We start from the raw sequence: 26,568 nt of genomic DNA, 5'->3' as shown, positions 1-26,568 counted from the left end.
TCATTTTAGTATTTACAATAATGGTAAGATTGTAGCAGTATTATTCATTTGCCTTGTTGAGAAAATGTTCCCTAAGTACCAGCAAACAGCAGATGCATCCTCTGGTTGATGATGTACTAGCATGAGCCAAAACAACCCTTTATTTTTTTTAGGTGAATTGAGAGGTTGCCATATGTGCATTATTAAGAAGCACTGCTCTAAACTTGAAAGAGTATTCTCTATTAAAATGCTTTAATTGTCATCAGCTGTCCTAAAATCAAACAAAAAACCCATACTAACACACCTGAAGGGCCCCATCCCTCATCCAGACATACCTTTTTCTCAATTCCCCTCTTCAAAAGCGGATAAGTTTCCACCATGTTCCAAAGTAAGTGATTTGAGTGCACATTCAAAGAGAAAGAATGAACTTTTGAAGTCTTTCTTTCAAAAAGAAACAGGAAAAAATATACAAAAAACACCACTATTTAGCAGCTAACCCAACATAAATTCAAATATCTGTCAACCTGGAAATTTATATTGTTCTAAATCGATTCAATCTTAATTCACATAGGAGAAAAAGGTAATCTGAACAGAGGATATTCATGCTGAAGAGCAACTACATCCTTCAAGTTTTAAAGATAGTTGGAAACTAAATAAATGAAAAATAACATGCCAAACATTTTAATGTAGGAAAAGAATCATATTAGTGCTATCTCAAGTTATTTGGCTGTTTCTGTTTGTTTTTTTCTTTGGCTTTAATTTTGGACACTCAGCAAAACTCCCTTCCTCCCTTAACAGAAGGAAGATGAAGCTTAATTTGAGAAATTATTCTATTTTCACCCCTACAGTAAGAATGTCAATTCTGATCCTTGAGCTTTCAGATAACAAAGACTTTTATTTATATAAAAGCAACGAAATGAAAAAGAACTTTACAACTCCTACAAAAGTGAAGTATAAGCAGAAATAACAATTACAATTTGTATTCATAACTTTACAAAACCATTTATCAGTTACACTGACTGCATAACTGCAGTTATTACAGTCTCTTGCAAACACATGAAGCCTACTGCATATTGTCATATTTTATTTCACTATCAGCATGTGAGTCATTACTTTTTTTTTCCCCAATGGTATCTTTGAAAGAAAGACTAAGATGCAGATACCAACCAAAAAGACATTTGTTAAAAATGTTATCAGCATATTTCAAAATGATACAAAAAGCAATATTTATTGTGTTATTCATTGGCTTCTACTGCTGTATCTATGTTGCTGTTTATAAACTGAAAATTTTTTAAGCCTTTATTCAAACAGTAGATTTACTGTATTGGATCGTACTGTAGTGGCTGAATCCAAACTACTGAGCCATCTGCACCACAACTGCTTTCCAGGCTTTGTCTTTGTCAAAATCCTTTAAGGTATTATTGGAAACCTAAAAGTAAACAAATTTCAAACAAATGGAAACACAAAACAACACTTTGGTTAAAAACAATTTTAAGCAAGTAAACATCTGAGACAATCTGGGAGAACATAAACATGATTAGTTACAGTTTGAATACTGTATATGTTGTAAATTGTACAGCTTTGTATACTGTATAGTACATATTTACAACAGACAATTGTAATAATGTAAACTGTAGTACTTAAAACATGTGGGCCAATGAAATTTGGTCAAATTCCCACTTAAAACACAACTTCAGGCATCTTGTCAATTTTTTTGTCAAAAAATTACTTGAAAGCTCTACCACCCAGATCTCTGAATCCAAATTAGTAGCTAGCAGTAGCCCTCACAATGAAACTGAAGCAAGATTCCTCTATATGCATGCAAGTAAATTAAGATCTTGCCCAAGAATACAGACTCCTTAAAAGCCAGAGACCAACACCTTCACCTATAACACTACTCGTGTTTAAACACTACAAGGTAAACAGTAAGATATTGCTTTCCTGGAAAAATTTTTAGCATCTAACTGATACCCGGATAACCCCCAGAAGAGAACTGTTTAGCCATACCATCACTTATGCTCAAAAAAATGTGACTTTTAGCCATGGAAATACTGCTGTGCTCTATTTTTTATAGAGAACATAACTCTCAGGTCACAGAACCAAATGATCAGTGACTTACACTGAAGGCCTTCAGCAACCTGAAGGGAACTTAAATCCACAGCTTCCATTTTCTTTTACCAGTTGTGTAACAGCTGTACTACTGCTGTGTACTGTGCACTTCCTGCACATTCTATCCAGTGCTGTTTCATTGTGGATGCTCCTTCTAGAGCAGGGACTGAATCCAGCACTCAACCTTTCCAGTGCTGGGCCATACAGTAACCATCCAGTTAGCAGGCTTAACTCTCCCCTGTTCTTCAATATAGCACTTCGCTCTGTTGAGAAGAAATGAGGAAAGCCTACAGGCTAAATGTGCTGTACTATGCTAGGAGATGCATGTAGTTGATCTGTGCATATCAACATGATCCACCAGCCCCTGGAAGAGCACTCAAGATACATTAAACGTGTTAACAACAATAGTGGCATTACCGTGCTCTAAGGAAGTACTTAGTATATGTCTAACTGAAAGAACTGAACACTTACTTGCAGGAAGGAAACAGAGGATACCAATTTTTAATCTTTGTTACCAACCTTAGTAGAATAGTTATAATGTGGAAAGTCCTGGGATTCTAGATACTCTCCTCTGTTCACTAGTTCAAACTGACCAGCACAGGTAGCCACTCACGCAGCTTGCCAAAGTGTTCATTCTATGCTCAATGAACCTAACATTTCCAGTTTAGGCAACTTAGAACTAACTCAGCTTAGCAAATTCACTCCCCTGGAATGGTCTGGGTTAAAAAGGACCTTAAAGATCATCTAGTTTCAACCCCACTGCCATGGGCAGTGTCATCAACTACTAGAGCAGGCTGCCCAGAGCCACATCCAGCCTTACCTGGAATGCCTCCAGGATAGGGCATCCACAACCTCCCTGGGCAACCTGTTCCAGTGCATCACCACCCTCAGTGAAAAAGTTCTTCCTAACATCTATCCTAAAGCTCCTGTGTTAGTTTAAAAACATTCCCCCTTGTCCTATAAATATCAACCCACGTAAACAGGCGTTCCCTCTCACTTCAAGTACTAGAAGGCCGCAGTGAGGTCTCCCTGGAGCCTTCTCCTCTCCAACCTCAACAAGCCCAGTTCCCTCAACCTTTCCTCATAGGAGAGGTGCTCCATCCCTCTGATCATTTTAGTGGCCCTCCTCTGGACCCATTCCAAGAGCTCTCCATCTTTCTTGTGCTGGGGGCCCCAGGCCTGGATGCAGTACTCCAGATGGGGCCTCATGAGAGCTGAGTAGAGGGGGGACAATCCCTTCCCTGTCCCTGCTGACCACCCCTTTTTAAATGCTGCACAGGATATAGTTGGCCCTCCTGCCTGCAAGTGCATGCTGCTGGCTCATGTCCAGCTTCTCATCCACCAAGACCCCCAAGTCCTTCTGCACAGGGCTACTCTCCAGGAGTTCTTCCCCTAGTCTGTATAAATATCTGGGATTGCTCCCGCCCAAGCTGAACACCTTGCACTTGGCTTTGTTGAACCTCATTAGGTTCACATGAGCCCATTTCTCCAGCCTGTCCAAGTCTCTCTGGATGGCTTCCCCTCCTTCCAATATACCGACTGCACCAGAGTGTACTCGATCTGGGGGACACCACTTGTGACCAGCCTCCACCCAGACACAGAACCATTGATCGCAACCCTTCGGCTGTGACCAGCCAACCAGCTCTTAATCCATCGAACAGTCCATCCTTCAAATCCATACCTCTCCGATTTAGAGAGAAGGATGTGATGAGGGAACATGTCAAAGGCCTTTTAGAAGTTCAGGTAGATGACATAGATCACCCTTCCCCTGTCCACCAATGCCATCACTCCACCATAGAAGGCCACCAGATTGGTCAGGCAAGATCTGCCCTTGGTGAAACCATGCTGGCTGTCTCAGACCACCTCTTTGTCTCATACATGCCTTAACATGGTAACCAGGAGGATCTGCTCCATGATCTTCCCAGGCACAGAGGTAAGGCTCACCAGCCTGTAGTTTCCCCATGTCATCCTTTCACCCTTTCTTAAAAATGGGAGCCATGTTTCCCTTTTTCCAGTCACTGGGGATTTCGCCTGACAGCCGTGATTTTTAATACGATGGAGAACAGCTCAGCAACACCATCAGTCATCTCTCTAAAAACCACTAGATGCATATCATCCAACCCCACAGACTTGCATACATTCAGTTTCATGAGGAGGTCCCATCTGTTACAGTGGGACAGAATCCACTCCTCTCACCCCGACCTAAAGGATCAGGGTCCTGGCAGACACAGTGAGCCTGGCCACAGTGAGCAGTTATTGAGCACCTCAGCTTTTTCCATGCCTGCATCCTCATTAATAAGAGGGAGAACACTCTCCTTTGTTTGTCTCTTCCTGCCTATGTACCTAGAGAACCCCTTCTTATTTTTCACAGCCATTGGAAAGACAACTATACTGACACTCATCCTATAGTTCAAAACTTATGCCTGCATATAAAACATTAATTTCATTAATTTCTCATTATCAGAACATGGTCATGCAAGGTCTATCGTATTTTCTATGAATCCATGGTAATTTTTTAAAAATTCATAGGTTACAAATACATACCTCTGTAGTTCTGTACTCCTGTTTTTTAACCTGTGACTCTGTCCAGGAGGAATCCTGCAGTTTCATTTTTGTCTTGTAATTTACACACTGTATTACAGTTCCAATAGTAAGGCATGCCTGAATTAGCAGCATCAACATCAGGAGCAACAGTAGTACATCATAAGACTGCTAAAAATAGAGACACAGATACCTTCATTCTTTTGTTGCTACTTTAATAGGTAGGTGTTAATTTTCCAGTTCCATAAAAATACATACTTTAACAGCAGGTGGATAATTTTTAAAGATGTCGACAACTTGCATGATACTGAAGGATAAGTATCCAGAAGCAGTGAACAACAATGGAGATGTGACACTGCTAATGGCAATGAGGACCTCAACCTAAATAAAAGAAGATTATAAACATTAAATGGGGATAAAAACAAGTAAAAATGTTGGTTTGTGAACTGTATCTCCTTGAAGCAAGCATAATAGAAGTGTATAAAAGTGTAAGACACATACAAGATAAAACTTAACAGCCACTTAACTCCCTATGGAGATACAGAAGCAAGCTTTGACTAAACTAAGTTTTCTAGCCAAAACACTCCTGTTTTCTAATTCATTCTCCTTTTAAGAAGCATGATGGATGTTTTGTATAATTTTAAAAGTGCTCTTCAGATGCAGATAGAGGAAACAACACTGAATTTAGAAAGCGAGTGAAGCAGTATCATTTCTTTTTCAGTTTGTATGAAATAAGAATTAACAGCAGATATTGTAGACTTAATCTACAACAACAGCCATTCAAATCAAGTTGAGTGCTTCGCAGCAAATTTATTACAATAAAATAGCAGCTTAGTTTTCATTCAAATATTGTCCTAAAGAATCAAATTCTGACTTCTGTTGTGGTCATGCATTATTACTGACTTAAGTATGGTTGAATGACTATAACTTAGAGCAGATGTTTTAAGGATACTAAACTACACATCTGGGACACTCTGGGAATAAATGTGTTTTATAGAACATTCTTCATTTTTCTTGCTACTCATATAGATCAGGAATTTGTTTATAACATGTTCCAGACCCTGTACGGACTGCACCCCTAATTTTCTTCCTTCAGGGAACACAGCACATAATGGAAGGGAAATGGAATGGAAAGGATCTAAGTTCAGGATCAAGAAAACACTTCTTCATGTACCAGAGGCATTTCTTTTTCATAAAGCAATATCCATTTCTAAGAAACTAGTAAAAACAAAACAAAATGAAGAAAAACAGTTCTTCGAATTCTATGGACTGGACTTCTTTTCAGAAACATCAACTTACACTCTTACTACACACTGCATTTGTTACATCTGTACCTGTAACAAGAGGAGAAATATGAATACTATTACACTAATGGCATAATTCAAGGATTTTTACACACTTACCAGACATTTACTTGGGTATTCAGCAGCCACGTGACTTGCAATAGCACTAGGAAAGCACTACATAAAGTAAAACACAAGAAAGTGTAACAAAACAAGGATTTACCTACTTTAAAAGCACCCAATTTACAACTGTGTAACAGCAATTCCCACTAGTCATAGATCATACCCTAAATTTAATACATAAAACCATGTATATTTTTATGACTGTACTGTGAATCAATTAAACAAAGATAAAACTAATCTGCATTTGAATGAGTATTGTGCATTAAACCTACACATACTGAAATATTTGCCATAAAACTTGATGCATCTGCCTGAAAACCTAATGACCACCACCAAACTCTGTGAGTTCTGCATGCTGAACTAGTTGTTTGCTGTCTTTTTCCATTTCCTCCAAGGGATTTTCCAGACATAGGGGCCATATATAAATCTAGTGTTCACTACCATCTTTCTGAACTTGTTTAGCTTGTGGCAAGTACAGCAACACAACCACTGTTCCTAGGTGCAGGCTGTTATTAGTGACAAGCAGTACCAAGCAGTCTCAGGCTTTTAATCCAGTTAACTATGATGAACTAGAAGTGATATCCTAAGGAATCTATCACACTGAAATTAAACTCAACTTTTTATTTTGCAGCCTGAAATACTATAAAATCTAGGAATTGTTTCACAAAACAGTTATAATTTAAAACCCTTGTCTTATTACTCATTTCCATGTTGCTGGGGACTGAAAACATATCATCATATGTTTTAAGGATCAAAAGCTTGTAAACTGAAATAAAACAATCATATTACATAATAGATTAGATGTACTGAGTATTTATTTATTTGGGATGCAACAATTCCCAAGTAAGATTAGGGTCAAAAAAATGTTCCAGTACAGTGAAAAAGAGAAAGAAAAATCAAATACACTGTTTTAAAACAGAGCACATTCACTCTGAACTACTTACAGCAACTAAGATCCAGAAGAATGTTACTGAAAGATATGGACCTGAGACAAGAACATCCATATTTAAAGCAATTATGCCACCAAATACTGATGAAATTCCAATAATCACCTCAATTACCTAAAACAAAGTAGAGCACAGAAGTTATTAATAGTGAATTTAAACTACAAATTTCCTATTTGCCTATGGAAAAGAATCCACTGGAAATAAAAAAAGCACTTATGCTATTAGATATGCAAACAGTTCTGCAGATGTAAAATATGGCAAAACTCCAGCTGGCTTAAATGAAAACAAGATAGCTTCATTATGCATATTTATACTCTCATTTATTAGTCCCACTCCACTAAATAGCAGTTCAGTTCACAGTATTTATCCTTATGTCATTAAGTAATCTTTTTCCCACTGTACATGGCAGTTATTTATCTTACAACATTCTAAAAGGAAGCATTTTAGGATGCATCTCATATTTCTGATTCTATTTTCTTCAGTGCTTACCTACACTAATCTGTTTCCGACTTTAAAGGAATTCAGCACTTAGAATGATGAACGAATAAATTGATTTAGTGACAGAAAAAAAGTACTTACTGAGTATGACTTCAGAATTCGAGTAGGAAAGCTGACATTACTCAAAACAACGGTACTATCATATGTGGGATTCTAGGGGAAAATAAAAATCATGACTAAAAAAATACACAAAGTAATAAATTTCTTCTTACATCCTATAGAACTTGTTAAGATCCTGTTACAGGTGGCACATAATGGCTGGTTGGCCCATCAGAACCAAAAGTGACACTTGGCAACACTTGACAGTGTCAGACTGCATCAATCACATTGAAAATAAACGAGGCAGTCCCAGATGAGCTGTTATACTACCACTGCTCAACAGTGAAATACAGCCGTCTCTTTTCTGCTTTCTTCCTTAGCTTTTCAAAGTCTGAAAGATTTTTGAAAATCTGAAGTAAATCCTTCAGACTTTGCTGACAAGGATTAACAGAAAATGAAGAAAGACAGTTTACAGTATGGCTTTGTCTAGCAAAAAATGCTTTCACCAGAACATGAAATGGCTTCATTAATAGGTAAAGGAAGGTAACACAGAAACAAGGGTGTAATTTGGGAAAGCACTTAAAAACCTGAAGCCAATATTCATTGTCCAGATATAACAAATGAGCTAAATGCTGAATGCTTTTTCCACCTCGCACATCAAAAGGTATCATATGCATACATTCAGTATTTTATGCTTCATTGAATGTTGTTCTACAAAACATAAACCAACTACTTGCCATGTCTGTTCATAAAATATTCACACAGCCCTGTGCTGCATAACTTTGCAGTTCATGTAAAAGAGGATCCACTGTACTCTTAAAAACAGAGCATATTAACGTCTAGTACATTATATTTATTTTTTAAACCTAGTTATATCTTCAAAACTCATTTTATCAGGAAATCTGGTAAGATACAATGGATTAATGTGCAATTTGTCAATACACTTAATACAGGAAAAATCTAATACTTTTTTCCAAGTTACTTAGAAAAACATCAAAAAACAATTAACTCATTCTTTCAGGGTACCTACTTTCTTTCTCATACAGCAGTCTTCAGTAGATCGAGCTGAAATGATCACAGTGGTTGCCATGAAGATTTCCAGCAGAATAAGCAGAATCAAGTTGAAATTTATCTGTCAGGAAAATTCCAAATATAAGTTGTATCTTTGACATTAAAAGTAACAGAGGGGGCAGAATCCAGCCATCTACACTCTGACATTTAGATGTATCTACTGATTAGGCACTTTTAAAACCTTTTTGTTTCTGATTAATTTCCAGAACACTTAATTGTCTATATAACAATGAGAATACCTAATCCGAGAAAGTTATTTATTTCAATTATGAAAGCAATCTGCTTGAAGAATAGTGTATCACTGTCTTCCAAAAAAAAGCAGTAAATGACAAGGGGGATGTACTGGGTACTGTTGCATTTTGCAGGACCTCCCGTATGAAACCAGAACACTGCAGCAAATAGTAAAAGACTCACAGGAACAGAAAGACAAACGCCTGGGGGGTGAGGGAAATCCACAGGGAGAGAAAGAAGGCCACAGGCTTCCAAACCCTACACTGCAATGCAAATTGTCTGATACAATGCCTACTGCTGAATGAAAACACATTCCAAAGAACTAGGACAAGAATCCTAGCTCTGTGATCTGCCTAGTACTAGTCTTTGTGACTTTGCTACTCTTGCAGGTCTAATAGACTACATTACCATGTAAAAATACATATGCTGCAACTCCTTCTGCCACTGAAGATTTTCAGGACAAGAATACATGAATGGAATATTACATATTTCTCTCTTATCTACCTCTTTTCATGAGACAATACCAACAGTATGTGGGTTTAATAGTCTTATAGAGGCATGCAATCTAGGCAGAGATCTCCCTTTGTAAGTCTTTAGAAGCACTGTGTTTTTCTAGTGGCAGCCCAAAACATATCTGGTGGCTAGGTGAGGCCATTGGGCAAAACACCAAAAGTTTAAGGAGAAGGAACTCCATTAAAAAAAATCTATACAACTATAACAAGTCCCAGTTCAATGAACATCAGTGCTTCTTCATGGTAGACCTATTTCTGGGACAATCAAATCTAAGTTTTCCTCCAACATTTGTATTTCAGAATATAAATATATATGTATATAAATATATATAAACAATATATATTCATATATAAATAATATATGAAAAAGATCATGGCAGATTTTAAGGGCTTTTTTGGGTATTGAATCCAGCCTGTAAACTACAATGTTTTGACACACAGCACTGATACTGACAAGGCCACACTGAACAGAGCAGTGTCAAATAGATATTCAAGTTTGTGTTCAGAAGCACCATAATTACAGGGACATACTAGCTTATTTAGTGCTAGCTATAAGAAGGAAACAACGGAAGTTAAAGAAAAGTAATAAATAGATCAGTTTTTTTCCAAATACCTTCCTGTATTTCTTCTGATGTGATATGCGTAGAATATCAGATAGGGCATTCCTCTTGCAAAAATTAATTCAGTGCTACTAGAACAAAGTAAAAATAACTACAGTTCTGGAGTTTGGGTGTTTTTCTTTAAATAAAAATACTGCTACAGTTGGAAGTAAACACATTTTAAAACTATTCCTAACAATGAGAATTCAACACTAGATTTCCAAGCACACAAGAAAATTCTCACTGTAACTACCAGTGGTTTAAGTCCAGATATAGAGAATCATGTAAACTGTGCCCTTAATCCTCTTCTATGGGTAGAAAATAGTGGATCATCACAACTTTAATCCCATTCACTCTGAACACACACCAGGCACTAAAAATGTAGTTTGTTAAAACCATATAAACAGAGAATTCAAAAATAAATCATTTAAAATTCAACACAGCTCTTTAAATTCATACATAGAATCACAGAATCTTAGAGAAGTTGCAAGCTGTCTCCACTGGTCTGACAGACTATGACAGAGAACCTAGAGGAGTCTGATGCCTTCCTGGATCAGCAACTAGAATGAAACAAAGTGAGCCAGTGTACACTGAGACACACACTTCTGACTGGGCAACCAAATCAAGCATCTACACTCCACTAACTCCATGCACCCACATCATCCAGGCTTCCAATACTGCTGGTGGTGATGTAGTCTATACAGACATCAGAGGAAGTCCCAGACAGTCACTAGGGCTGGGGCTCAACTCTACAGGCTGGTAGGATCAGTTGAAGTACAAACACACAGAACATGCACGAACGACAGTGGAGCAATATGAGTCCCTTGGACTCATTATCCTTCTGTGCAGACATAGAACTCCATTGTCTTGATGGGGTTGTTAAACTGTCTACAGACTAGTGGAAAAGAATGTAAAGGAACTCAACTAGTATCAAGTCATGCTTCTGTACCCTCTCAAAATACTCAGACTATCTTCCAATATTTGAACTCTCGATCAGGAAAGGAAGGTAAAAGGGATAAAAAGCAGTGTAGGGTAAATAATCCCCAAGGATGGTACTCAAAAATAGTATGGAAGATGGTATATTTCAGTAGGCCTTTATATATGGCACACAGATAACTAGCACTTTAGGATGATAGAGGCTTGCTGTGGACTCCACACAGGAGGGATCTCCAAGAAGAGACCCTTCCCTCCTGGTGGTCAGTCCTTAAATGGGGTTTGGGAGAAGTGGAGCCAGGCTCCACTCCTTCCAATCACACAGGTATATCACCTTCACCTGTGCCCCTGTGGCTGACTCGGTGCTCACCTCAGGTGACCAATCAGTGGTTCAGGCTGTGATTCAGCAGTTCCCATACAGGTAGTAACCCTGTGTTCTGTACTTGGAGAGAGGTGGGGGAATGCATGAGGTAACAGTTACACTAGCAATAACCTAGCAAAGGGTATAAAAAATTGACTGATGTAAACTGTCCTTAGATAGCACAGAACCCAGGGTAGGCATGATGTCCTCACATCAATCTAGGCACAAACTGCCTAGTATCTAAAGCCTCTTCCAGTTCAAGTGACCTGGCTGTGCAGAGTGTAAAATCCCCACAGCTCCTACTGAGCTCAGTATTTCATCTCTGAAAATCAGGCATAGAAATTTGAACCTGGAATTAGTTATATCATTAGAAAAGCGGGCTTTTTTTTTTTTTTCATAAATTGGCCCAATCCATACACTAAATTTTCTAATAAGCAAATACAATTAATTTACAAGTTCAACATCAGTGAAATCTGGAGCTAAACAGACATTACTGAGATAGCATAGCTAGCTCTTAAGCAAATAGCAACTGTACTGTTTTTCTGTTAAAGTCCTTTGTTACAACAATTCAGATCTCCTGTATTATTAAAGCAAACTATTATTACTGCTGAGCCATTAGCACCACAACAGCTGACATGACGGTGGAAGAAGAACAATAAATAGCACATGCTGGTAGTCATTAACCTTCATATAAAATGTATGATGTAGTTTGCATTGAGCTGTTCTGTGGCAGTCTGAGCATTTATCAACAGCAACAATAGTACTTATTACTGCAATATTACTCCATAGAATTATTCACGTACATCATATTCTTATATAGAGGTCTCAGAACATTTTACTATAACCAAAAAAACTCTCTAATTTTACTTTGTCTTAGACTACCAAAGACAATGTAAAGGCTGTGACTCAAAACTAGACAGCTGTTCCCTGCATGAAATAAGTGTATTTCAAATAAGTCCAACAGCTTGCTGCCTTTTCTCTGTTGATGATAGATGGGAGAAACTTTCATCAAAACTTTCTTTACTGGTGAACTGTACACTGTAGAAGATCCAAGAAAGAATTATACTTAATCTGGAGATGTAATAAAAGTACAACTGTTTGAGATACCCTCCCATTTCAGTTTAATTTAACCATGAAAATTAGCTAATCTATAGTCGAGGTACTAAACTGCTTTCAACTCTTCTGATCCTGCTCTTTCAGAAAAATGTAATTTAAAAAACATTTTTTAAGAAGTTACTACAATCAACAGAAAAATAAACAGCCAGTTGATAAAACTGGATCATCTTTCAACATGTAATTCATACTCTTGAACTTAAAATACAACAGGAAAGTCATTTTCATAGTTATCTCCAATAAGTTTGCTGTATCTTTTATTCGTATGAGGTTTTATCTCTGATTTCAATTTTTCAGGTCTTGTCTCACTCCAAAAAGTAGAGCTATTGGCAGATCACAGAATTACAGAATTGTAGGGGTTGGAAGTGACCTCCAGAGATCATTGAGTCCAACCCCCCTTCCACAACAGGCCCCTTAGACCAGGTTGCACAGGTAGGCGTCCAGTCAGGTCTTGAATGTCTCCAGTGAAGGAGACTCCACAAAGATGCTAAAGGACCTGGAGCCCCTCTCTTAGGAGGAAAGGCTGAGAGATCTCTCTTATGAGCGTAGTATTTTTATTAATAATCTGAAAGCAAATTAAAAACCTATATATCAATGCTTTAGGGTATTTTTTGTCACCTTTTTGCAGAGCTGAAAGCACAGTTGATCTCTCTAGGCTGAGAACAATGTTGTTACTTTTTTTTTTTTTTAAGCGATGATAAATATAGCACTAATTAACAATTATTTTATTAACTTACATTTATAGCTGATGGATTCAGGACAAGTTTGCATCCAAACCAAATTAAACATGTAGTTGTAACCGCAAATGTAGAGACAAACAGAATCTGAAAATTGGGTATCTGTAAAACAAGTTTCAGAATGGGTTTCTCTTTCATCTTACAACAGGGGAAAGAAAAAAAAATATAATTGATATAATTGCCAAAAAACATTTACACTTACCACATTAATTTTATTCCTTGCTATAGCAAAGCTCACAACTGCTGAAGGAATACACTGGGAAAATTAAGAGAGAAAACCAGTGGGATATTCTGCACAAAGAATATTAAATATATTTTTCTATATGTGTTTTTAATTGGGTCAGATTTAATATTACACATTACAGTTAATCACTGGACAAACAGAAAATAAAAACTTTGAGGAAAGATCATCTTCCTTCATAGGACTCATTAGTTACAACTGGTACTTGAGGATTACCAGGAGTTTTCATATCCCTCACCTTTGACTAGCTACCTAGCACAGTGTGATGAATAAGGAAATTCCATGCCTCTGTTAGACAAATTAACTCTAGAAGACATCAGAGCTTTAAGAAGGAAAAGCACAGCTACTCCTGCACTGGACCATATTCTTTTAAAAATACGTTGTTTAAATTAGGATTTCAACTAGAATTTGACCAATCTCAACCACACCCTTCTGAAGATCTTGGTAAAAATCAGTCTGCTGAGACATTACAATGTAATTGTTCAATATATTCATAATTAAATAAGAATATACTAAACTAAAATTATGGATAAGATTTTCACATTAATGATGAGTCATGTAACAAATGTTGCATTTCTTCACTAATTATTTTTTCACAAGTCTGAGCACTGACGGCTCAACAATGGAACTGCTATAATTAGATTAGTATGGAAGTTCAAAATTCATGGCAGCACTTCCTCAACACCCAAGTGACCTATCTTTAACATCATGAATACATACATTTATAACCTATATACCCTAGAACCTCTAGAACACAATCTGACTACATTTAGATGACTGAATTCTACTTCTAGTCAAGATAGTCAATACATTCTAGAGTAATTCTGCTCCTCCTAAGCTACACACTTAGAAGTCAGCAGAACATACAGCTCTGTAGACTCTTCCAACTACATTGCCTCCATTACCTGCAGGAGGAGCTGAAACAAGTTGCCCACATACAGACACTCAAACATACACGTCTTCAGAAACAGCAAACCGTTCAAACCCAACACGAAAGTGATTTGTCACCTAACCTTCTTTATCCATAAGATGTTTGAAAAGTCTCAATAAGAAATTTTATTGTCAAAGAGACAATATTTGAGACAGAAAAAGATAAATCTCAGTAGCTACATTAATGTTGCAGAGCATAATAGCTTAGGCAAAGACATTAGCTTCAAAAACTGCTTCAACATTATTCTAATTGCTCTAGCAGAAACATAAGCCACAGCTCATCCACAGAACAACTCCTGGTACTTGTTTAAAGCATTAGCCTTGCATCTAACTTAAAATCAATCCACATGTCAAGTTACCAAAATAGTAATGACAGAACAGAATCCTGTCACAAACAAAACAAGTACATCAGACTCATCTTATATGGAAAAATCCAGAGTGTGTTAATAATATATAATCACATAAGACAAATATGAGTGCCTAAATGCACAGTACAAATTAGTGGATTTTGAGAAACGTCAGATATGGTTGATTCAGAGTGTATTAATAAAACAATAATAAAACAGAGAACTTTCTCAGTCTGCCTGAGTACTTGGATATTATGGCAAAATACAATGAAAAATGTAATACTTTGAAATACATTCCAGCAGTATTTAGGCAAGAAGTTCTGCAAATATGCAACAGTGCAAACTTCCTTCAAGTAAGGCACAGAAAAAACATTCATGCAGATAATTAAGGGCTGCCCATGGTAAGCTAGTTAACAAAAACGGCTCCACAACACTATCTGTGAAAATGGCTATTCCCTTAATCATGAGCTGAGAAGTAATTTAATGAACTGTTAAATAAAATCTAATTTTCCATGAAGTAAATTAATATTAAAAAGACGGATAAAAAAAGAAAAAGAAAATAAATACACAAAATTTACTGGTTTTGCTGTCCAACAGCCACAGCAAATAATTAAGAATGCTTACTGAACCTGCTGCACAACGTAAATAATCCATTTCAGATGGAAAAATATTTCCCAGATACAGTGAAAACCCAGAAGTAATAAGGAGGCAAGTCTGTAAAGCAACAAATAACAAAGATTAATACAATAAAACAACTGTAAAGACAGAAATCAGTAATTCCTTTCAAATTGAGCTATTGATTGGCAATAATGAAGTCTTTGTGTGAATAATTTTGGAGCAAAATATCTAAGCATGCTTAGTTCTGAGGAATATGTTTCACTGGTTACCAAGACTTAATACCAAACAAGCAAGTCTGAATCAGGTACTGTGTCCTGACTTGGCAAACACCTAAGGAAATTACGAAAAGGCAATGGCAGAGGGTTCAACATTAAAAAAAAATGTTTCAGCAAACTTAAGTAAGCCTCTACTTCGCATTCTCTGCTTGGCTCTACCAAAATTCACAGTTCAAATGGACAGACAGGCAACTACCAAAAAAAAAAATAGGAAATATCTATAAAAGTTCTCCCACCTACACTCATTTCTCCAGAAAAACTCTCTTCCCATTTTGGTTCAGGGGCACAACCATAAATGCTCAACTCTTGCTGCTCCCTTCCTAATCACTCCATTCATTCCACAATCAGGGCTAAACTTTCAGCATCAAACTATTAGTGTCTTCTACTAACAATTTTTCTTTCTGCTCTGAGTAGACACTCCTTCAAATAGGTTGGGAAAGATGAGGGACAGAATAGCTGTTCTTTCTTATTTGGGCATTTTTTTCAAGCTGCAGATTTCTTGTGTCTTTAAAAAGTCTTCATCAAAAAACTCAATTGTTCCTGCACAAAACAGCCTTGCTAGACGCTCTGATGTCACTCTATAGTTTGCAACCACTCCAGCTCTGTTCACCATGGAACTTCTGTTGCTTAGCATACAGACGCTCAGAAAATGTAATGGAAAGAAAGCCAGCTCTTATTTTGTTCTTTTTGTGTAACCATACATCTGAAAGCCACCTTACACCAATTGTCAGAACAAAAAAGGTGTTATTTCCATGAAAGTAAGGCACTACTTTTATTCGCTGTGCAAAAATAGTCAATTACCCTAGTAAAACTGAAATATTTTAGTTCTTAGAAAAATTACTCTTCAAAACATACCAACTCGTAAGAAAAAAAAAAAAACTTAATTGAAATTGCTATAATGAGCTTTAATTAACTTGGCTCGGAGCATGGAGTAACATGATGCTTGTGCAAGATCACTGTCCAATGATTCTACTAGTAAAAGAAAAACTCGTATCAGTATGATGTTCATGAAACATAAGTATGAAAATTGTGTCAAATAACTCCATAACTTTATAAAGTAGAATTTGGCAGTTAAACATACCAAATATTTTTAATGCCAAAATGCTATCATGGCAAGTACTTTCAGTAGTTTAAACAAAAAATTTAAAGTAGGCATATGATTTGGATACATTACATACTTCACAGAGGCATTGCTAATACATACATGTTTATAACTACCACACTTAATCCATTCAATGTCAAATAAACAAAAATCAACCTTCATGAAGCATATTTAGTTACCGCAAAACAATCCAAAGAATATTATTAAACAATTGCATATTATTAAATAATTAAATATAATTAAATATTATATTCTAAGTTTGCTAAGTATGTTCCTTTCAGAGCAAATATTTATATTCAGTCCTATCAGTGGTGTAATTATGACTCCCCAAATGATCTGAAACAGGACAGATTAGAGAAACTTCCCCTAGAATTTTTCATTTTCTTTTTATAAAGTACTTACACCCATCAGCAAAGAAAAGATCCACGTCCTGTAAATAAAGCAAGGGTGCAGCCTCTTTGACAGCTGAAGGTCACTGGATTTGATATCCGGTATATAATTTCCATTCTCTTGCTTTCCCCGCTCCAAAGTTGGCATCCTATCATAGCTAAATTCTTCTCTGTAACCTTCTTCCCTGGTCATAACACTTTGTACAGACAACTAAATAATAATGACAATAGGAAGGACAAAGAAAGATCAAAAATGTAACTTAGTTTCTTCATATATTCAGTTCAGTGCTCAATTTTTTTTCTATTTAAGAAGAATAAACAAGTAGTAATTAGTAAAGAGCTATATTTATATTTTGAAGTATGCAAGCTTGCCAGGAACTAATTTCATTCAGGAACTAAATTACACTGTATAGCCATGGTTCATATAATACATCACAATAATACAGTGTAAATACCAAGAAAATGAAAGTTTGTGCATCTACACACTAACTCGAGAGAATTTTATTGTGACATCTAAAAAAACCATACAACTAAATAATTCCCCTTTAAAAAAAAAAAAAAAAAAAAAAAAACAACATGTGGGATAGAGACACATTTTAAAACATGTTTAGATGTTAAATTGTATTTCTTTTTAAAACATACCAGACATCTAAAATGACAGACTTTACCACAACAGCAATGAGCTCATAAAATCTCAGTAATTCAGCTACAGCAATTCTTTCTAACTTATCCAGTACCAACCATGTTGCCTGTTTGCTTAGCTCTGTTCTGTTCATCCCACTGCTTGCCAATCTGTTCAAATACCACGGATACTTTATATTAAAGTTACTGCACATTTTTCAACAGTTAAAAAACTTCACGCTTACCTTTGACTGAAAAGTTATCAGTCAGTTTAAAATAGTTTGGTGAACACAGATGCCTGTACACTTTGTGATCTTCTCACCGCTCACTGAGTCATACCGTCTTTGAAAAGTTCTCTCTTACACTTTGGCTTTCAACAACATCTATTCAGATATGGAACAAAAGCACAGCAAAAACTTGAGTTAAGCCAGGGAACAGGAAAATGCTTCCTGAATTTTAATTAACAGAATACACTAGAAAATGACTGCACTACACACATTTAGGAGCTGCTCCCAAATCACACCAATAAATTAAAAAAGTTTCAAGCATCTTTTTTTGTACTACTTTTTACTTGGCATATTAAATTAAAGCTTCCTTGTGGTTTAAAAGTTTTAGTTATTATCATAACCTGTGATAATAATACTCAACAATCCAGTTCTTGTTTCAAAAGAGCAAAAGTTACTTATAACACAGTATTCTCCTAGAATAACACAATTAAAAATTTAAGTATAACAGAAAGTCGGGAAGTTACGAGTTAAAAACTTAGACAGAACCTTATCTTCACTGTACAACTCACTCTCTTTTTCTACTAACCTTAGTTTTCTGAATGTTCAGATAAAACCTGCATACTGGAATCACACTGACATTCATACTTACACCATGATGACTACACAATGTATTTAAAATCTAATGGCAGCAGTGACATGGAACAGCCAGTGAACACTGGATCCAGACCTCCTGCTTATTAGGCAATTAAAAAAAAAGAAAAAGAAAGAATGCTTTTATCTTGAAGATGCTGGCACCTTGACAACTACAGCAATGACAGGGTCTTTTGTGTACACTTTAACGAAGTAATGAAGACACAATTAGATTTCCAGGCTTTAGTACAAGAGCATCACCTTCTAAAGCATGCTAAAAAAAACTTCAGAGCAGCCCTACTTTTCATTTGGGGATAACTGTGATTTTGTTCTTCTCAAAATGAAAGCTCATACTAAAAAAATATTAAAAGGTACAGTTTTAATAGACTGAAACTTGGAAATTTATCATGCATGATACACAGCTGTATACTGTGTTAGAAAAGGGGGTGAGAAACCCTGTAGCCTAGCAAAACTGTTTTGAGTAATTAAGCCTTTCTCTCTGCTCAAAGAGGACACACTATGCAAGCATTTCCACTCTTTGCATCCTTTCAATGCCGATGTTTTAATGCAAAATGGATAATGCTGACTTCACATCCTTTTCAAAGAATGCTAGGTACTAGTAGCAAGAGTTTACTCTAACAAATCATTACAGATATGAAATAGGATTATGGGTTTTTTTTCTCCTTTTGACCATTTAAGTCAATACAGGGATATATATATATATATATATGTATTAATTAAAAAAACTGGTGAACTATTCAGATATTTATTTAATATCTTTGAGAAAAAAAACCTGAATTTAAACATTCCTGTGTCACTGAACAGTGACTCAACAACACTAGAAATATTTGCTGATAATTCCACATATTCCAGTCTGAGTGGAACCTGAAGGCCACCTCACTCAAGTAGGGCACTACAGCATTTTTTCCAGTTATACATTCCTCCTTCACTTTTTCCTGTGCATTCCCTTGTATTTGTTGTTTTACTTACTGCACAGAGGTTCAGTATGTGATTTATGACACCTTCTAAATTTTTCATCTGTGTCAACAAAAACCACTAGAACTTCTTATTTCAGCTTCTGCTCAAAGTATTTTGGGGACCTTTATTTTAGTTCCCTTAATTTTGTTTTTCAGATTCTGTATGAAGTCCTGGACCATTCTTGTGTATACAGAAAAACACAAGGCACAATCTGGTAGTCAGAGCCCAAGTGACCTTACAACCCTAGGTGCTGTAGAAATGTGTTATATGAAAAGATTCCTACTAATTTTAAAAGGTGTAAAGACTGCAAAAAATCTAACAACTCCAGCAGGATATTACAGACTTATGAAAAGGATTTACAAATTAAGTATTTTTACTTCAGGTTATTTCAAATGATATAAAGAGACAACAACTGAATCAAATCGTAAAAAGCTGTGAAGAACAACTTAGTTTAACAGCTACTAATGACAACTGAAAGGGTTCAGACTCCTGAAGCAGTTGTAGCAGGTGCTAGGTCATTTGCCAATATGACTATCTCTATTACTTTGGTATTTTCAGCTCTTAAAATCAGCTCTTCGAAGTACTTTGTTTTTCTGGAACCAATTCCTCAAAGTCTTTGGTTTCCTAGCTTATGTCGTGGGGCATGTACAGAACTAAGTACAGGCCCAGTTGCTTCAAGACTACTCTCCCATTACAACACATATTTATTTGTATTTACTGTCTCTCACATTAATCATCACCTGAGGAGTTCAAGCCAATCTGATCAGTATATACACTATCCACTTCATGCTACTGAAATATTAAGTATTTCTAAATTTATGGATGTAATGAACAAAGCATAGCACATTCACATTTTAAAGGTCATCCAAATTAAATACTTGCCTTTTCCACCTTGCAGTAAGATTGCTGAGCAGCACAAAAAAACTGTGAAGATTTTCATAAATAATGTCAGGAACAGGATCTTCAGACAGGAATTTATCTCCTTCTAAATAAATCAGTGACTACAGGCACTCATACTCACCCGTCCCTCCTCCCAGTAAGCCTCACAACCCTCCAGTTACTGCAGAGCAAGACTTGGGAGCCTGTGCACAATTACTGCCAGCCAGAATTTCTTCTGGCCTAGAAACTGTACAGAACTCTATAAATAAAGTGTCGCACAGTCTGCAGTGCATTCCTAGCCCTCCCCTGCCCAAATAGAGCTGAGCGAACTGAACAAGTACAAAAGGTTGCCGAAGACAACGGCTACTGTAGCCTCAGAATCTGCTCACAGACCTCACTGCCTTTCCACGACAATCAGCCATACTGCAGTTTCCCATAGAGGCACAGGCTGCCCTGCCAAACCTCCTGATATCTCCTGCCCTTGCCTCATTCTGCTGCTCCCAACGATGCTACCAGGACACTGAGCTCACCGACTCAGAAACACACTTGTGAAATGCTCTCTGTTAAATAAAATTTAAAGGAGCTTACACCAAATACTGAAAGCACATTGCAAGAGGAGAGCTAGTAAATGCAATGTCTACTCACAGACCAGAAGGCCAACCATATCCTGCGCTGCATCAATAAGAGTGTGGCCAGGAGGCTGAGGGAGGTGATCCTGCCCCTCTACTCTGATCTGTGAGGCCTCACCTGGAGTACTGCATCTGCATGTGGAGTCCTTGACACAAGAGAGACATAGAGCTGTTAGAGCTTGTCCAGAGGGACACAGAAATGATTCAAGCGATGGAGCACCTTCTTGTACGAGGACAGGCTGAGAGAGCTGGGGCTGTGGAGGAGGCTGTGAGGAGACCTGAGAGCAGCCTTTTGAATCATGAGAACAGCTTCTCTATAGTAAAGACAACTGCAAATCATCTAGATGGTTGTTGCAGCATCTCAGTGTCTCTGTTTATGGTTGTAAAGATAAGCAGAAATTTGGGCAAGTAGTCTTTTTCGGGGTATGGCTTGAGGAAGATGACCACCGCGAAGGATGATAACACTTGTACGTGGCAACAAAGGTGCTACTCCCTGCTGATTTATCTGTCGGGCCAGATATGTTACACAGAGAACAAAACTTAGAAATGGGGGTGGGCATAAATCAAACTAATACAAGAACAAGGAGGCAGCTAAACTTGTCGATAAGAAAGCAGGACAGACATCCTGTTATCCCAACAATTTAACCAAACAGATGTCTCTGTTAAACAAAACACCCACAGGAATGGTGAGGAGTTCTCCCCCTTCAAGGTTTGAAAATTTACAGCAAATTTGACCTTTAGGTTTAATCCCCTCATAGATTCATAGATACATTAGGTTGGAAAGGACCTACAAGATCATCTAGTCCAACCATCCTCCTATCACCATCCCTACCCACTAAACTACTAAATCAAATCCCTTAGCACCTCATCTAAACGCTTCTTGAGCAGTGCTAGGGATGGTGCCTCAACCACCTCCCTAGGCAGGCCATTCCAGTGCCTGACCACTCTTTCAGAGAAAAGATTTTTTGATAACCAGAGTTTGGAATGTGATGAATATGCATGTGCTGTACCTTTAAATATGTGTTCATTTATCTCTTTGGTGTGCATGTTTGGCGGAGAGATCCCCCATGCACCCAGCGCTGTAATAAAGGGAATACCTGCTTGACATATTGCAATGGTGTGTCAAGTTACTTTGTCAGATTTCTTGGCATCACTTTCAGCATCTAAACAGGGGTTGTAAGAAGGAGACAAAATTACTTGGTTTTGCCATTCACCAAATTGATAACATTCTAGAGTTCTGCCTGTTGCTTTGAAACACGCTTGTACTGGCATTACAGCACCTCAACAACACACTTCACAGAATCACAGAGCCATCACACAATCCCCTGCACGCACGTACTCTCCCACGTACTCTGCTTTACTGACATCGGCGGACTCCACACCACGCTTAGAGCAACGAGAGCGCAGAAAACAGCCAAGACCCCAAAGCCGCGCCTCGCCACGCGTCACGTGACGCGGAGCCAGTGCCGTGATTGGTCGGCGCCGCGACAGGGCGGCTGCAGCGCGGTGGGAGCGGGCCCTGGGCTGGAGGTGGCTCGCAGCGCGATGCTCGGCCTTGTGTCCAGGGTGCTGTCCTACTTCTGGAGAGCTGCGGATGTCGGGGAGGAGGGAGGTGCGAGGTGGACGGACTCAGGTAGAAGTTCCAGTCCCATTGTGCTGCTGTGTGTGGAGCTCGCGCTAGGCCGTGGTCTCTAGAGGCTGTGGTGCCAGGCTCCAGAAATGTGTTGTTTTTTTCCCCCGTGCACTTCACCACTGTGTTTGGATTGTAAGATAGTGGTACGTGATTGAGGTTGGACCGAGTGTGCAGGGGGGCTTAACATGGCAGAGCACTCCAGATGTATTCAGTAATGGTTCTGTGTATTTGGTCAGCTCTGAGATAAGTGCCAACTGGTAAATGCAAAGGGATCTTAAAAATGGCACTTTACTGGAGTTAGTAAGAAGTGCATTTTTTGTATGTGTGAATGCAGAAAGCAAATTAAGAGTCCTGGTTGTTAGCATAGCTAATAATAAATTAGTAATAAACTAGCACACTTCAGTCCAGCTTTTTAAGCCTGAAAGTGTAGTGCAGTGCTGTTGTGTAGAAGTTTCTGTAATTAGTAGGTATATACTACTTCTAATTAAAGAGATTTGAAACTATGGATTTCCAGAGGAACAGTACATCTCAGTTTTTAGGCATATTAACTGTAATATAAACATCTGTGAATAATTGATTTATGTAACATTGTCTTTATTTAACTTCTCCTGCAGTATAGAAATCTCAGATGTGTTGGATCCTCCATGCATACAGAGTTAAGACCTGTCTCTTTTAGTATGGAAAATATTGAAAATAGTTGTTGGTTTAGAGCCTTTGAGAAAAGTTGTTTAGCTTGCAGTTTCCTTTTTTTGTTGTTGCTGCTGTTTTAATCACAAGTTTTTCATAATGCATTTCTTTCATACAGCTTCAAGACAAACATTATTTTCTACTTAACTAGCTTTTTTCATTAATTGAAACCATAACTCGCTGTAAGTCTTCAAGCTTGAAAAATATCAGCAGTTGCAAACTAAACGTTTTCATATTTAAGTTGGACAAGGGAAGGATTTTTTTTTTTAATTAAAGTGATGTCACTCTTCGTAGCATGCATTCATTCATTACTTGCTGAGTGGTTCTGTGAATGAGTGATCTGCTTTTACCCCAAATCTTTTCCTGTGGATGCAGGTGACAAAGAGCTAAGGACTGTTCGAGGAGTGGTGACAAGATTTTGCAGTGATTATGGAATGATAAATGACCTGATAGTCTTCACAGAGCATGCTGTTGTAAACAATATGCCACTGGCAATAGGACAGGAAGTTATTGCTACTGTTGAAGAAGACAAAATATCAAATGGCTTGAAGGCTATCAGGGTAAGAGATGAATGTGAACAGCAACTCTCTGTAAATTGTTTGAGACTTCAGAAGTCCCTTCATATGTAGTCTGCTGAGCAGTATGAAACTGCCAGCCCTTCATCTACTGGGAGTTTGTGGTTTTGGTCTTGTTTTATCTTATTTTATTTAGTTCTCATTCTCTGTCTGTAAGTCTACATGTAGTAAATACAAAACTATTGGTTGAAGTAACTGGTCAGTATTTAATTATATTCATGTCAAATTTCCATATTAACTTTTTCTAAACTTTGGGGCTATTTTTGTTACTTTAGCCTTATACACATGGATAGGGGAATAAAAACAGTGTAAACTTACTTTTTCTGGGGACAAGTGAATAGGAATACAAACGTTAGAGTTTCCTTAGTAAAGAAAAAAGAGTGACATTTCCATAAAGTGCTATGTCTTTTTCTTGACTCTTGATACGTAAACTCACTTAAGACTTGATTATCCATTCCTTCCAACTTTACTTTAGTTCTTTAATCAAATAGGCTTGACTCTGAGGTGCCTGTAGAAATCCAGTTCTCTTACACAGAGAAGCTGTGTCAAGTGGCCTTTCGTACATTAATGTGACTGGTGCTTGAAAGGCTGACAGGAGGAGCATTTTGTACCTGGATGGTACAGAGCCCATCTTCTTAGCTTGTATCTCCTCGGCTTAGCTGCACTGCACTATAAGTACAGCAGCAACGTCTTGGAAATTGTTATAGTTAAGGAACTTAAGAGCTTGTGTGTTATAAAGAATATAATCATCAGAGGGACTTCAGGCATTGTGTTTCAGTTAGGAGGAAGTGGTAATTTATTCACAAAAGTTATGAAATATGAATTTAATGAACAGTTACCAGATAGAAAACCTGTCCCAGACTGCCTTGCAATTGATTGCTTGAACAGTTCTGCGTGACATAGTTCCATGTAGTCTGCAAAGTTACTTTTACTTTATCTATTCTCTTTTTTGTTTCACCCTGAATTTAAAGATCTTCAAGATTTAAAGCTGACTTCATCAGTCACTGTAGATGGTAGTGTCATGGAAAGATCTGCATCTGCTTAACCTTGTGAATAGGAAACCAGTGCAAAAATGCTGGATGTTGGCTGGAAGCCTTTTTGTAATCATTATCAATAGTAAGCATAATTCGTCATCTGAATATATCAGTCCAAGAGGTAAACACCTGGTTAAACAGAGAAGCCAAATTTTCTGGCTGCTTTAATGAATTGCAAATGAATTCCTTTACAGAGACTTCATGGAAATAACCTAGAGGTTATTTTATTTATTAAAGTAAATGCCAGCCTTCAATAATTTTATTTTTAGTGACTGAATGGATGGTGGCTGTCCTGTCTGGTAAAATTGAGTATTCTATCTCTTCTAATTGAGTTACGTTTTACTCTGTATAATCTTGGGTTGTTAAATGCATTTGTATATACTTGTTAAGTCTATAGGCTGTCAGAGGAATTACAGACATACTTTTATAAACTTGAAGCTCTGTAGCTGTTTTGTTAATGACTAATGAGTTCAAACTATTTCTGAGATGCTAGAGTTGATAAGAATGAGCTTGGGTTGTGGTGTTGATTTTTTTTTTTTTTTTTTTTTTTGTAATCTGAATTTAAATCTTTTTAAAACTTGATTTCAGGAGGACTTCAAAGGTTGCATACTTCAATTTTTTCTGTTTTTTTTTTCCCCTCCTTTTACCCAGGATATACTTCAATAATTGTTCATGTTTCTAAAGTAAATAAAATCTTTTAAATTCAAGATTAGATCTGCATTGGATGAGACCAATTACTAAAATGATCTTCAGTTACATGCAGAATTTCAGGGCTTTTTGGAGTTTCATTGTTTAAATGAGATTAAGGAAAGAAAAGCAGTAGGGAGAGAGTTAGACTATAGTGTCTAAAATGAAACATGAAAGGTAATCTACTGAACAAAAAGTCTTGTTTCTAAAATATAAGTAGCTCTTGTGCAATCAAAAAGAAAAATTGCATCATGTAGGATAACCTCATGTCTCCTAATTTTATTCTTAGTAGAATCCAATAAGCAAGGAGACAAAGCCCATTTTCAAAGGGTGCAGTAGTCAGTGAGTTCTTGTGGATGAAGGAAAATGGTTTAACCCTTCTTTTCAGATTAGAGAAAAAAATGCATCTTGGATTACTTTCTAACATGAGTAATCGTGATTATAATGAGCTTTCTCCATTAGAAGTCATGGGTTTTCACTTTTGGTTTCAGGATTCTGTGTTAATCACTGATGTATAATATCTAATTGCAGTAGAACAACGCTGTTGTCCCTTACCCGAAGATATGTGCTAAGTACTTGAATAAAAGCAAACTGAATTTGTTCTGTGCTCTTGAATTAAATGTGGATTACTTTCACTTTCTGCATAGCAGCACAAAGTTGAGGTGCATTGAGAGCATTGCTTGAAGTAGTCAACAGTAGTTCAATCACAGCTTCTGAGCTCTTGATTTCTTAATCCCTTAGGTAGGAGAAAACAAATAACTTCTGACAAATGTAATCACGCAGACACAAAACTGCATGCAGTATTGCATATAGAGTCTTAGAAATAATGAATAAATGGGGGTAATTGCTTCCTTTGATGTACTGTCTTTTTATATCATAGTTTATTTTGTAAGCTTTGGGGAATGAACTGATTCAGACTTGCAGTCACTCTGGACTGGAACAGCTTTGTGACTGCTTCTCACTTGTGCAAACAGTATGGTGTTGTTTACAGTAAACAGTGTAACAGCTGC

At 37.2% G+C, this 26,568-nt stretch overlaps 2 protein-coding genes across 3 annotated transcripts in view; one reads left to right on the top strand and one right to left on the bottom strand.

The window, feature by feature from the left end:
• Positions 1–902: 902 nt before the first annotated feature.
• On the bottom strand, positions 903–17,193 carry MLC1 (modulator of VRAC current 1). 2 transcript variants are annotated; one of them, XM_065741524.1, is made up of 11 exons: positions 16,992–17,193; positions 15,219–15,308; positions 13,279–13,332; positions 13,077–13,178; positions 8,550–8,651; positions 7,562–7,633; positions 6,980–7,096; positions 6,033–6,089; positions 4,888–5,010; positions 4,633–4,800; positions 903–1,408 (listed from the first exon to the last, which is right to left on the bottom strand). In XM_065741524.1, the coding sequence occupies exons 1-11, from the start codon at positions 17,169–17,171 to the stop codon at positions 1,334–1,336; spliced, it is 1,140 nt and encodes a 379-aa protein (XP_065597596.1). In that variant the 5' UTR covers positions 17,172–17,193; the 3' UTR covers positions 903–1,333. The 2 variants fall into 2 exon arrangements, with proteins under 2 accessions (XP_065597596.1, XP_065597597.1); XM_065741525.1 differs by having other exon boundaries at positions 4,633–4,797.
• Positions 17,194–22,487: 5,294 nt separating this feature from the next.
• The window catches only part of MOV10L1 (Mov10 like RNA helicase 1), a 32,505-nt gene continuing 28,424 nt past the window's right edge, over positions 22,488–26,568 (top strand). Inside the window, exons 1-2 of the mRNA XM_065740926.1 lie at positions 22,488–22,575; positions 23,638–23,822. Coding sequence (XP_065596998.1) covers positions 22,488–22,575; positions 23,638–23,822 — 273 coding nt within the window. The remainder of the gene's footprint in view (positions 22,576–23,637; positions 23,823–26,568) is intronic.

The sequence above is a fragment of the Cyrtonyx montezumae genome, unplaced genomic scaffold, assembly GCF_038088225.1.
Source record: "Cyrtonyx montezumae isolate F1298 unplaced genomic scaffold, pur_monq_1.0 scaffold_3, whole genome shotgun sequence".
NCBI lineage: Eukaryota > Metazoa > Chordata > Aves > Galliformes > Odontophoridae > Cyrtonyx > Cyrtonyx montezumae.
Note: the sequence above shows the minus strand (reverse complement) of the source record. Positions and strands in the feature narration are given on the sequence as shown.

Bases quoted from the DNA above. Each gene is read 5' to 3' on its own strand.
- MLC1 (XM_065741524.1), bottom strand. From the start codon at position 17,171: ATGACCAGGGAAGAAGGTTACAGAGAAGAATTTAGCTATGATAGGATG. The intron at 7,634-8,549 runs GTAGGTACCCTG...ATTTTCCCCTAG, and splicing joins ACTGCTGTATGAGAAAGAAA to AATCCCACATATGATAGTAC. The intron at 1,409-4,632 runs GTATGTATTTGT...GTTTACTTTTAG, and splicing joins AGGAGTACAGAACTACAGAG to GTTTCCAATAATACCTTAAA.